The 12,496-nt window shown below is 44.4% G+C and overlaps 1 protein-coding gene across 1 annotated transcript in view; it reads right to left on the bottom strand.

The window, feature by feature from the left end:
- Window positions 1-12,496, bottom strand: part of LOC138261625 (SCO-spondin-like) — a 1,514,343-nt gene that overhangs the window by 1,101,317 nt on the left and 400,530 nt on the right. The window contains exon 41 of the mRNA XM_069210750.1: window positions 1,492-1,599. Coding sequence (XP_069066851.1) covers window positions 1,492-1,599 — 108 coding nt within the window. The remainder of the gene's footprint in view (window positions 1-1,491; window positions 1,600-12,496) is intronic.

Here is a 12,496-nt window from a genome sequence, read left to right as displayed (position 1 = left end):
AAAACAAAAACAATCAAGCAACCACTCTCATGTCTAATTCCTGTATCGTTCAACCCAAAGAAACAGGGCTAGCCTCTGACATAGAGCAACAATAGACAACATGCCAAGACAAAGACAAACTCAAAGCTAGGGACATGCAAGGCTGCAAACCACAAAACTCAGAAATCTCACGGCAAAGTTTCTGAAAAGGGGAGAGCCCTCTGCAGCGGGAATAGTTCCCAATGCCTCTCAAGGCCGGGTGCCCCCCTCCTTCCATACAACAGCCTTGCACTACAGCTTGCTAATTTCCCCAGACTGTGTGCACATGTTAGCAATCCTTTGTGATAGCGTCCAAAAGGAGGAAAATGATGGTGCAGCTGTACTTCCCTGCTGCCACTCAAGGAAAAGAGTTGCCCTGACTACACAGCAGGTAAATTGGGAGACAACTGCAAGTCACATGATGTCCCATTTAGATGGGACATCCACTGCAGGGGAAAAAATATAATTTTCACATTGAGACAAGTTTGGGAAACTTTATCTACCTATACAGATGGCCAAAATTCTTGCCATTATCCAACTTTATAGGTGAAATTAAATATTTGCACACCCTTTCTCAAAAAGTAGTCTAGCAGTTTCTTTCTATGCTCTAAAGATAAGGACTAACATCTCTCCACACATCATGCCTGCACCCTTATTACTGCAATACAGGAAAGGATCTAAAGACCCATTCCTTTAAGGACCATCCCATTAATCAATTATAAGACTCCTCTCAGCTTCTCTAGCTACTGTCTTAGCAACTTAAATCGCTCCCTTATTTTTGCACACATTCTTCAATCATTCTCTCATGCTCAACAAACATTGTCCCTATATTTCTTATTGTTATATGTAACACTCTCTTCCACCTGAATAGGTTTGTGCAATACGAATACCTTTTAAATATTGACATGCCTACATTTCTGAGCATGAACTAGCCTGTGGTTGGGCTTTCTGCACTAAATCAGCAGTTCCTATTTCTCAAACTCTGCCATCAAATGCTAATTATGTCCATATAAAAAAGTGCGCATTAACATTTTCTGCATTGGAGATCCTTAAATGCTACATATTTTGGGGTCTTAACAAGCATAAACAATCAATTTGTGGTGACAGCACATACTATCAGTATCCTGACCAATGCTTTTTATTCTTTTTTAGGCCTGATAGAAAGCAAGTTAACAATTAAACAGTGTTAGGTGTCACATGTTAACAAGTTAGGCACTGTAATATCCAGTGATATGAATTGAATGTGGCCGGCCTCTGGGACTGAAAACTAGAGCTGGGCTGGTCTGTTGCGAAATGAAAAAGTGTTCTAACAAACTAATAACTCTCAAGAGCTGCACAAGCAGGGTCAATGTCTATCTCTTTTATAAGATACCTCAGTTTCCAGAGTTCATTCTGTCTCAGCACAAAACAAGCCAATAAGACACTCTAGCGAGCACTATAATCGTCATGGGTGTAGGGCAGCTCCAAACTTACCTCCAGCAGGTGGCAATGGATGTGTGATGATTAGTGGACTCGGAGCCCAGGTGGTTGCCAATGGAATGGCAGTGGGTTCAGGTGTCTGAGCAGCAGTTACATTTCCACCTAAACGAAAGAGAAGAAATTGGCAAAAGAAATCAGTTGGCAAACCATGGTCAGTCCCTACTGAACCTCAGTGTAGCACATCCACTCAACTTCCTGGCAATCATGTTTCTAAGGCAGGCAATATGTGAGTAAATGCAGAAAAAAGTGTTTTTTGTATGGTCCACAATACCTACCAAATGTCCATAGCTTATTCACACTCATTGTCTCTAGGCAGTATAGATTAAAATCCACTGGTAATTCCACTGATTGCATTAACTCTGACTATTATTATTTCGAAAGGATTTAGAGGTATGCATAATAAAAGAAGCCGAAATTTGTAGTAAGTCATAGACCTTTATTTGCTGTCAATTACCATCAGCCTAAGGCTGCTAGTATAGGATATAGAGACGTTCAGTAATACCTGGGTGCTACCATGCAACAGTAAACATGGTGTTTGGGCAAAAACATGTGGGGAGTGGGGACCATAGTTACACAAGTTTATCCTGAAATTCCCAAACAGTGACACTTTGAATGAAGTCCTTCGTGTATTGGATATTAGCCTTTCCTGGAAAATATTGACTATGGATTTTCAGGGATGTGGGTAACATTCTCAAAATGATTTTTCAGAGAGCAGAGACCACTTTCATAATGGAGTCTTCAGTATACCAATTATGGAAAAGGTCACAGAAACCTTGAACCAGTGTACTTCGCCTTTTCACCATCTGAAGCACATCACAGGTACAAGATGGAAGATGTAGGAGCTATGTTATTAAGAAAAGGCCAGAGGCGTATCCCTGCCGGGGGATTTTGTATATGGGGACATTGCAGTCCAGTAGTTTATTTCTAACCCCAGCAGTTGTTCTTGGTCTCCACTGAATGGGTCGGAAAATGTGCTGTCCTTTTCTGGTGCTCGGGAAAGCAGAGAGGAAGGAGCTATAAAGGACACTGCCAGGGGGACAGTCTACCTTTTACTGCAGTTTGTGTGTTAAGTAGGACTAGACAGGGTATATGTTGTTGTGAATGACTCTCACCTCTCAGCGGGACTGCTGGATTAGGGGCACCAACACTTTTGTTCGTAGGTGACTGAGTCACTCCTATGCCAGTTAGAAGCTGTCGGGCCAAACCTCCCGGCTCTCTGTCAGTACCTCACACAAACCCTAAATAATAAAAGGTGATTTCTGGCAGACTAGTGCATGGACTCTGGAGATCTCTCAGGGAAGTTGTGGTGTAACAAATCTTACCCCTTTTCTCTAGTTAGAAATACGTCTCTTACACACACAGGCAATGAAGAAGATGCAGGACAGTTCTCAATATATTTATTGAAAAGATTGCAATCTACGATAAAATGCATGTGCCTCAATGATGATGGCAATGAGAAAAAACAGAGCAGAATGGTGAGGATAAAAGTGGTAAATATGAAAACCCCCAACATATTTCTATCAACATGAAGTATGCAATTCCTAATAATAAGGCCTAAACACTACCCTAAAGTGACAGCTGGGCACAATAAGCCTAATCTGCGAGTACAGTGTCCCCGAGAAACGCCCCAACCCTGTTACCTTGGGATGAGATCGGCCCCTTAGTCTCCGGATCAGGAATCATAGAGAGATGAGGCTGAGATTCGCTGCAAAGCGGTGTGGAGTCTAAATGGTGTATCCTGGTGGAACCCCCTCTAATGACCTTGGTCTTTTTTTTTTTTTTTTTTAACATATTTTATTAATTTGCAAATACAAACACTACAACCCTTTTATGGGCTCCTCTTGTCAGTTGTGCCCTATTGCAATAGACACCTTCAATGTCTCATACAGGATAATATTTAACTGGCATATCATTCCATTCGACAAGTAAAATAGACAGTGGTAGCTTCATACCTAGCTATTGTGTGGTGTCTCCTATTCTCCAGGTCTTTCTTGTCATGGCATGTGATCTGGTTGGCATTCCACTATAACAGAGGTCTCTTTGGGAGCCTAAACTGCCCCCTCCCTCCCTCCCCCCTCGTGCGCCTAGATAATGCAATGTGTCAGTTTGTGGAAGGTATCTCTTGCTGCTATGTGGGACTGGACCCTCCATCCACTTTCGGCCTACTCCCATTTCTCCATAAGCGCCTGTGTGGTCTCTATTGGTGCCGGATTCGGGTATCAGGGCTCCGTATTGGGTGTCAGCGCAGTGTTCAGGGGGGTGTCGCATCATCTTGTGGCCCCTCCCCCAGGTGTTCTATCTCGCACACCAGTATGCCCCATACCCGTGCCCTCTCCAGTGGTCCTTGGCCTCTCCGTACTTCCCTCTGCCTAACTTCCTCTTCTGCCTTTGCCCATTTCAACACTTCTCTCTTCCATATACTTTCTCAGGGATCCAGTGTCACCTTCCAAGTCATTGTTATTTCTCTTTTATCCAAAAACAAGGCTAAATCCTGGAACTGGTCGGTGACTTTGTGCTGGACTTGTCGGCGATAGCCTCCTAATAAGCAGTGTCTGGGGTCAACAGGTACTTCTCGATCGATCGTATCTGTAATTTGGTGTGTAATCGATCTCCAGAACTCTCGTATGTTTGGGCAAGACCAAAACATGTGGAGAAATTCTGTGTCCTCCTCTCTGCATCTAGGACACCTGGCCTCTGTGAGACCGAAGTGCCTCTTACTTCTGCCCGGTGTCAGGTAGGATCTATGTAGCACGTATATATTGATAAGCTTAAATTGGGCGTTCCTAGAGGCCCGTGGAGTTTGAGCCAGTATTCCCTCCCAATCGTCATCTGTGATAGGGGCCCCCAAGTCTGTCTACCATTTCTGTTTAAGGATGTAGAGGCTTTCATAATGCGGATCTGACTTTCCTATAAAGGCAGGTGACTGCCGTATGGGTGTCTGTGGCGCTTACTAGATAATGAGCCGTCTCTGATATGGGTGGCTCTGTTCGCCCCACCTGCCAGTGCTGGACGGTCGTCTTGTGACTGCTCTATAAAGCAAAAAGTGCCCTAAGGGAATCTGATACTGGGTGCAGAAGTCTTCGAAGGGCAGGAGAGAATCTGCTTTGTATAGGGTCCTCACAGTGGTTGCCCCCGCTGCCTCCCATCGTAAGAGCCTCCTCCAGTCCCCTCTATGCGGTAATGCCAGCAAGCATTTCAGTGGTATTCGAGGTGCTTAGGGCGTGACACACTGTGATCTGCAGAGATGATGTAGCCAGCATCTGTGCATCACTTTCAGCTCATTAGGGCCAGCGGCAGGTGGGGGGCCTATTCGAAGTATAACCCTGGTCAGGGAGTGAAGGTCTGAGGTAAAAGGGGGATTCTCCCTATCTGGCATTATCCGGCCAGCTAGCCATAAAGTCAGCCATTGGAGTTCACCCGCTAAATAGTATGCTTCTAAGTCAGCGACAGCTAGTCCCCCCTCCTCAAGTGGTTGCTGCAGAACCGTGAGTGCCAAATGTCGCCTGCCTGTCCCCCACAAGAAGTCTGTGATCATGGAGTTTAATTTTTTGAAGAAGGTTCTCGGGATCCATAGCGGGAGAGTGGTGAAAAAGTACAACAGACGGGGTAGTGCTATCATTTTTAAGAGTGCCACTCGTCCTGCCACAGATATTGGTAATGGGGCCCAAAAAGTAATTTTACCACAAAGTGCTCTCAGAGTCCGCTACAAGTTTCCCTCCAGCATGTCTAGGTTATTATGGTAAACCTGAACCCCTAAGTAGGGCAGGCATCGCAGTTCACACTGTAGGTTCCCAAGGTCCAATGGGGCAGTCCTGGCCTCAAGGACAGGAAATAAGCTGGATTTTTGCCAGTTTACTCTAAGGTCAGACATACCCCCAAATCGCTCCAACAGGCTTCGGGCCCCATGTATGGTGTCTCTGTCATCTTGCAGGAAGAGCAGTAGATCATCTGCATACATGGCGATGTGGTGTGTTTGTCCCGCAATAGCACTTCCTGCCCTGGTTATACAAGCCAGTGGTTTGATAGCCAAAGCAAAAAGTAATGGAGAGAGGGGACAGCCTTGTCTGATCCCCCTCTCCACCCGATAGATCTCCGATATTGTAGCTCCTGTGCAGACTCTGGCCTTAGGGTTAGTGTAGAGCAGTCTCGTCCATGCGATGAACTGGTCTCCTAGCCCAAATTTATGAAGCACTTCATAAAGATATTGCCACTCGAGGCTATTGGAGGCTTTTTCTAAATCAATTGCTAAAACCACTGCCTTGTGTTTATCATAGGCTTCATTATGAAGTAGGGAGAAGAGGTGCCTTATATTCATCGCTGTTTGGATGCCTGGAATGAACCCACCCTGGTCCATATGGACCAGGTGTGGCATATGCCGTAATAGACGCGTCACCAGAATTTTGCTCAGTATCTTATAATCCACGGACAGCATTGACAGGGAGTGGTATGAGGCCACAATCGTGGGCGGCTTCCTCGGTTTCAACAGAGGAATGATCAGGGCCTCCCGGGCTGACGACCGGAGAGTATGATATTCCCTAGCTTCTTCATAAACCTCAACCAGTCTCGGGCCCAGTTTATCTATATATGTTAAGTAAAATTCAACCGGGAGTCCATCCGGTCCTGGGGTGCCATACTGTTGATGGCCGCCTTCACTTCAGCTACAGTGATAGCATCCCCCAGCTCCATTGCCTTGAGCTCAGAGATTGTTGGGACTATAACATGTCATAAGAAATTGTGTATCTCTGCTTCCGTTCCTGGGGTGCCATACTGTTGATGGCCGCATTCACTTCAGCTACAGTGATCGCATCCCCCAGCTCCGTTGCCTCAAGCTCAGAGATTGTTGGGAATATAACATGTCATAAGAAATTGTGTATCTCTGCTTCCGTTAGTCGGACTTTGTTTGTGTAAATGTCGGCATAGTATTTATAGAATTCGCAGTTGATCGCAGTCTGGGTGTATATGCTGTGCTCCATGGGGTGGGTTGATTCAACTATAGTGGATAGTGTTCGTATTAGATACTCGGTCAGGTGTGTCAGATTGTGTATATCCGGAGAGCATGGGAATGTATCCAACCTTACATGTAAAAGATGCATTGGTGAGTAAAAGAAAGGAGTAGTCCCTGCAATCTGGGTGCTGAATGCGCCAAGAGTCAACCAGGCCCCAATCCTTCTTCCAAGTGCAGTAACCATGAGCTGTTCTGTTAACTGGTGAAGAGGGTAGGGGGGGTGCAACCTATCTAATGTCGTATTTGCTATGCAAATAAAATCTCTGCCGGACAGTACCGATCCCGTTAAGTGCACTGCCAATTGTTCTGAGATGGAGGCGAGGAATCACCTAACGACCATGGTCTTGTGAGGTGTTTCTATAATGCACATTATTGTTTGTGCAGGAATCCTGATGCAAGTATGTACCTAAACATCAGATTGTGTGCGCAAACTTGTGTTGGCAATTACATAACAAATACCTGACATGTTTGCATTCTGTTCTTGTCAATGAAAACAACAAGAGCATGATAACATTACCCACGTACATCACTGATAATGAAACTTTCTCAGAATGACACTGATTAGGAAAATGAAAACATTTCTCTAAAATGCACACATCTGCAAGCAGTGCTAAAAGGAAATAAATAATTGAATAGAATAAAACAGACCACGATAAATAGGTCAAAGGGGACTAGGAAAAAGGGCAACAGGGATACAAGCTAAAAGCTAAGCTATCTCCTGTGCCAGGCAGGGAAATAAATGGACCGACAACACCCTCCCCATTGCTGAAACAATGATGCTAAGCAATCATACCAAGAGAGGGTGCAAGAGCCCAAGACCAAAATGCTCTAAACTAAAATCTAAAAGCATGTTTAAAAATGTATATTAAAAACAATTTCAAAACATACATGAGAGATACATAATGTTGAAAGTGACAAGCAAAGCAGGCCTAGAGACAGGCCGAATTAAAAAGGCCATTTGGTGTCACAATTTGTATGTTAAAAACAGCCAATGGTCAAGTTTCAACAATAAGTATGATCATGCAAGAGGTCTTCGATGTCATCTAAAGAGACATAGACCAAAAAGGAATCAACTCCTGCAGAGAGACCAGCGGGTTGGGAGAAGGATTCATGGGGCAAAAGTGTGAAGAAGTCTCAGACACAGAGGAACCTGTGTAGGCAGCACCATCCATTGTGCCAAATGGTTTTGGAGCCATAAAGTTCACAAGTGGTGGCTCATAAGTTGCCTTGCGAATCAACCTCAGTCTCAAGGGGCACGACTGTGAATGAACCCTCATTGAGAACATTAACAGTTCCTTATCCGCAGGAGGCACGGGCTGTACGGCAAGCCACACTGTAGGTGTACACTAGAAGAAGCATCAGATGCAAATGAATACCGGCTGCACACCCCATAAGATTGGTCTGAATGACAACGACTAATCATGCTCTAGCTCCTCCAGCAAGGAAGCACCGAAGTACTGCTTCATGCGTTTATGACACAGCTGGACTGGTGGTGGCTCCATCACTCCGCTTTGCTGAGATGGGACAGCCACTGTGTAACAAAAATAACAGCAACAGAATTCCACCAATTAACACCAAAGTTATTGGGAATCTGCAAAAAACACTTGAAAAGACTGAATGTATGGATGAAGGTATCACTCCAAACACGGTCTGGAAGGTGCTGACAAAAACAGAACCCGAGGCTTTAAAGGAATGAACAATCCCCGTAGTGTCAGATGCGTTGAATATTCTGGCCATCAATTCTCCAAAGTGCTGCTTGGGGAAATTGGTATTTATTAGGGACTGTATCTCAACTGATGATCTTGCTTTCTGGAGAATATATGTTTCCTTGGCTGATGTGGGAGCTACTTGTTTTTAGAACAATAGCGCCTTGTCTGCTCAGCTTGTCAAAATGTACATAAGAAGTAGCAATGTTAGACCACATTTCTGCTACTCTTATCTCCTGTGTGGGGCGGAATAGAACATGGCCACAACAAGTTACAATAAGAGAAACCAAAATTGCGTAGACAATGCCAGGCTTCATGCCGCAGCAGCTTTGATCATTCAGAACCAAATAACTTCCATTCGAATCAAGGGGACGGAAGTTGGCTGCCTCGGCGTTGCAAGGGCCATGCAAGGATACTTGCTTATAGATCACTGAATGACTAGCAGTAGTCTCACATTTGCTTACACTAAGAAAGACCTCAATTTTGCCAATCAGACACCTAAAAGTGAAAGGCAACTCCCACTCTTTGTGTATGTGTCTCCTAACTGCTCATATCTGCCTACAGCAAGACATTTAAAACATTTCGTGAAACGAAAAGTGGATATAGGCAATTTTATACCTCAGTGTACTATCCATACAGCTGATGGTGTTTCTGCCACAGTAAAAGGCAACTTTTATAGCTTTTTTGATATTAAGCGTTGCGTAAGTAGCTTCCCTCTTAGCCATTATCTGCTGTTCTCAAGACAAATTAAAAGCAGGAAATAAATTGCTACTTTTAGTGTGTTTCTATGGCACACTGCCAATTTTCAGAACCTACAGTGTCCAACCTAGCTGCAAAGTATAGAACACAGATGACTTTGCCCATGTTGTAAAAAGGACATGTTATTCTGAATGATATCAACCGCAGAAGACACAATTCTATTTAAGGTATGAATCTTGTTGGACAGAGCATTCATGCCATTATCGACAACAGCTAAAGCCTTTTCCATGTTTTCCTTACCTATCTGCCTTAAACGTGCAGTGAGTTCCATTTGGGACAGCTTCCATATTTCGTTATAAATAGCATACAGGAATAGTTTAGAGCATGGCTTTCTTGGACCTAACAAGAAATCTTGTAAGTCTACTTCCTCTGACAGAAGACTAAGGGGGTCATTACGACCTCGGCGGTCTTTTCAAAAGACCGCAGAGGCCGCGGGAGACAGAATACCGCCATTGCCGGCGGTATTTCTGTCTCCCTATTATGACATTTCCGCTGGGCCAGCGGAAATGTCACATCAACATTGCAGCCGGCTCGTAATAGAGCCGGCGGCAATGCTGATGTGCAGCGGGTGCAGTAGCACCCGTCGCGCATTTCAATGCCCGAAATTCAGACAGTGAAACGCGCGACGGGGCTATGCCTGGGGGCCCCTGCACTGCCCATGCCAAGTGCATGGGCAGTGCAGGGGCCCCAAGGGGCACCCCAAGTCCCCTTACCGCCGGCCTTTCCATGGCGGTGTGTACCGCCATGGACAGGCCGGCGGTCGGGGACTCATAATCCCCAGGGCAGAAGTGCTAGCACCGCTGCCCTGAGGATTATGACCGCCAGGCGGAATCCTGGCTGGAAAGTGGAGGGGCCGGCGGTATGGCCGTGGCAATTCCGCCACGGTCATAATTGCTGGCGGAACACCGCCAGCCTGTTTGGCGGTAACCGCCGGCCGCCAGGGTCGTAATGACCCCCTAAGATGTATCTTCACTGCTGCTGATGTGGAAAAGAGTAAACATTGTTAGCATAGTTTACCCACACTATATGTAGTGACGGTACCTGAGTATTGACCTGAGATAAAGCAAGGGTCTCTTCGGCTAGTCTTGAAAGCCCCTGAGGTATTATTAAAACATGCCTGCCGACCAACCACCCATCGGGACTGGAAAGTTTGGAACTAAATGTACCATTCTGAATCAAAGCATTCAATACTTCTTCGGAGACATTTAGGAATGTTGCAATTATGAAATTTGGCTGGTGTGCGGATACTTGGCGCGTTCCTTTCTTTTATTTTCGCTAACCCCAAGCAGGTTGTTTGCTGGAAAGTTTTGTTAAAAAATATAATTTGTAAGGGAATGAGGAATGCTCTAAACAAAGCTTACCAACCCTGTATTTGCCAATCTTTTGTTCCCCATAAACTCTTCAATTCAATAGTGTTTTTCCAAAACCCATAGCCTTCAACAGCGAGCTGAGAAACAAAGGAATCCAAATAGATTAATTTGATGTCAGCCGTATTTTCTGCATTTTGGATGGTGGTAATTTAAAATATATGATGCAGCCTTACTAGTGCCAGTGAAATATGAAAACAAACCTACATATGTTTTGGAACTTCCCACACGTGGAGTTGAATAATGTTCCCATTGTGTGTAATTGTAAACTAAACTGTATTTACTAGCTCGGTGCAGAAAATAATGTCCCCAATTTTGATAAAAGAACATTTCCCTATAATTTGCAGTGTTCAAATACACATCTTCACTTTCAAAAACAGTGTAGTAATCTAGCTCAGCAAGAATAGAATCAATTGTCTTAAGATCCCAGCCATAGGAAACAACATCAGGTGTGATTACATCAGTCAATTATATTTTAAACACATATGAAGTTTGAATGACCTCAGTAGGACCGTATATAATGATCCAGAATAGGAATTGCTGAAAAGTTCACAAAGGACAAGTCTCTTCTAACATTATGGAGGAAAGGTAAGGAGTTAAAACCTCATCCACTGGCTCAACAGCAGCGCGTTCAGGAAGGTAATGTCCATTTGTCAAAAGAAAGAAAACAATGACAAACTCCATCATTAACAGAAAGACAAACAATGTCAGTAATATCCAGAGATAGTACCATGCTTTAATTAAGTAGTTATTTGTAAGCCATATTTACAGCTTACGTGTTTTTTAAACAGTTTCTGTCTCAGAATTAAATTAAGTTGAAGAAAAGTCATCAATATTGATGAAATAACTAGAAGTAGTCTGTGCACAGGAGCTGATGTAGCACTGGTGGACAGACCCACTTCTTGTGGAGCTTCATAGTAGACAATTCTGTCTGTCTACATTAAATTGGAGTGGTATAGTTCCATATCTTGGACAGTTCTTGTCGAATAAGTTGTAACAGGAATCAGCAAAAGCGTATTCTCCGCCCTTCCCATGCTCGAGGAGGCGATTGTAGCATTGTTGCTTGTACATGTAGTTACAGAAACGTTTTTTAGTGCTTGTAGATGTATGTCCTGTTGGGTAGTGAGAGGGAAGTGGGTACTACCCAAGGGACCTCTGGGTCTACAGCGCAGAATCGGCCACATGGTGCAATTTGATGTTGTCAATGGAGACAAATCTGTACCCTTTGGAACCAGCCAGCGGTGGTAGGATAACAGTTTTGGTACTGTATTATCCTAGGACTGGAACCAGTGCTCTGTAAAATGGGATGAATTCTTCCTTCACTGCAATATTTTCACGAACCAGATCCCCAGCTTTGGGAATCCAGCCTGTAGATGTTGCTGGTGAATCCCTTATTACCAAGGTGGCAGCACAGGCAGATGAACTTTCATCTCGAAATTCTTGTATTTCCTGTAAAACAGCCACACATTCATTGATGTCAAATGGTGTGTCCGCAGCTATCATTCCAGGACCATCAAGATCTGGGTCATACATAGGTATCCCAAACAGGATCTCATATGGAGTACACCCTTCCAAGGACCGTTTTGGCAGATTGTTCAGTGCTGTGTGGACCCCATTTAGGCGATGAAGCCAACTACGGCCTGAACCTTATACTCTCATTGTTAAGAACTGCTTTAGGTCTCGGTCCTTCCTCTCCACAATACTCTTATCACCAGGATGATATGATGAGGAGTAATTGACTTTAAACCCATTGATTCCATGGTGTCCTTGAATGCCCTAGAGGTAAAGGCAGGTCCCTGGCCCGAATGGAATGATGGAACCACATATGTACTGATAAAGAGCAGCAAATCTTTAAATACAGTTCAGATTTCAGATGACCATTGTGGCCATCTCCACAAGAAACTAGAACAAGGGTCTGCAGCAACTAAGATGTATTTGTATGCACCATCAGGTTGTAAGGGACCGCAATAGTCCAGGTACAAACATTGTTGAGGCCTGTTGGACACTAAGAGGGATGTCTGCGGTTGGCGTTTGAGCCCTTTGTTTGCTGGCATATGTCACTACAAAGGACATATTGCTTGGTCTATTTGTATAGACCTGTCTACCAAAAGCATTTCTGTAAGAGAGAAATAGAGGCTGCTACTCCTGCGTAAGCAGAAGCA

The sequence above is a fragment of the Pleurodeles waltl genome, chromosome 10 (assembly GCF_031143425.1).
Source record: "Pleurodeles waltl isolate 20211129_DDA chromosome 10, aPleWal1.hap1.20221129, whole genome shotgun sequence".
Taxonomy (NCBI): domain Eukaryota; kingdom Metazoa; phylum Chordata; class Amphibia; order Caudata; family Salamandridae; genus Pleurodeles; species Pleurodeles waltl.
Note: the sequence above shows the minus strand (reverse complement) of the source record. Positions and strands in the feature narration are given on the sequence as shown.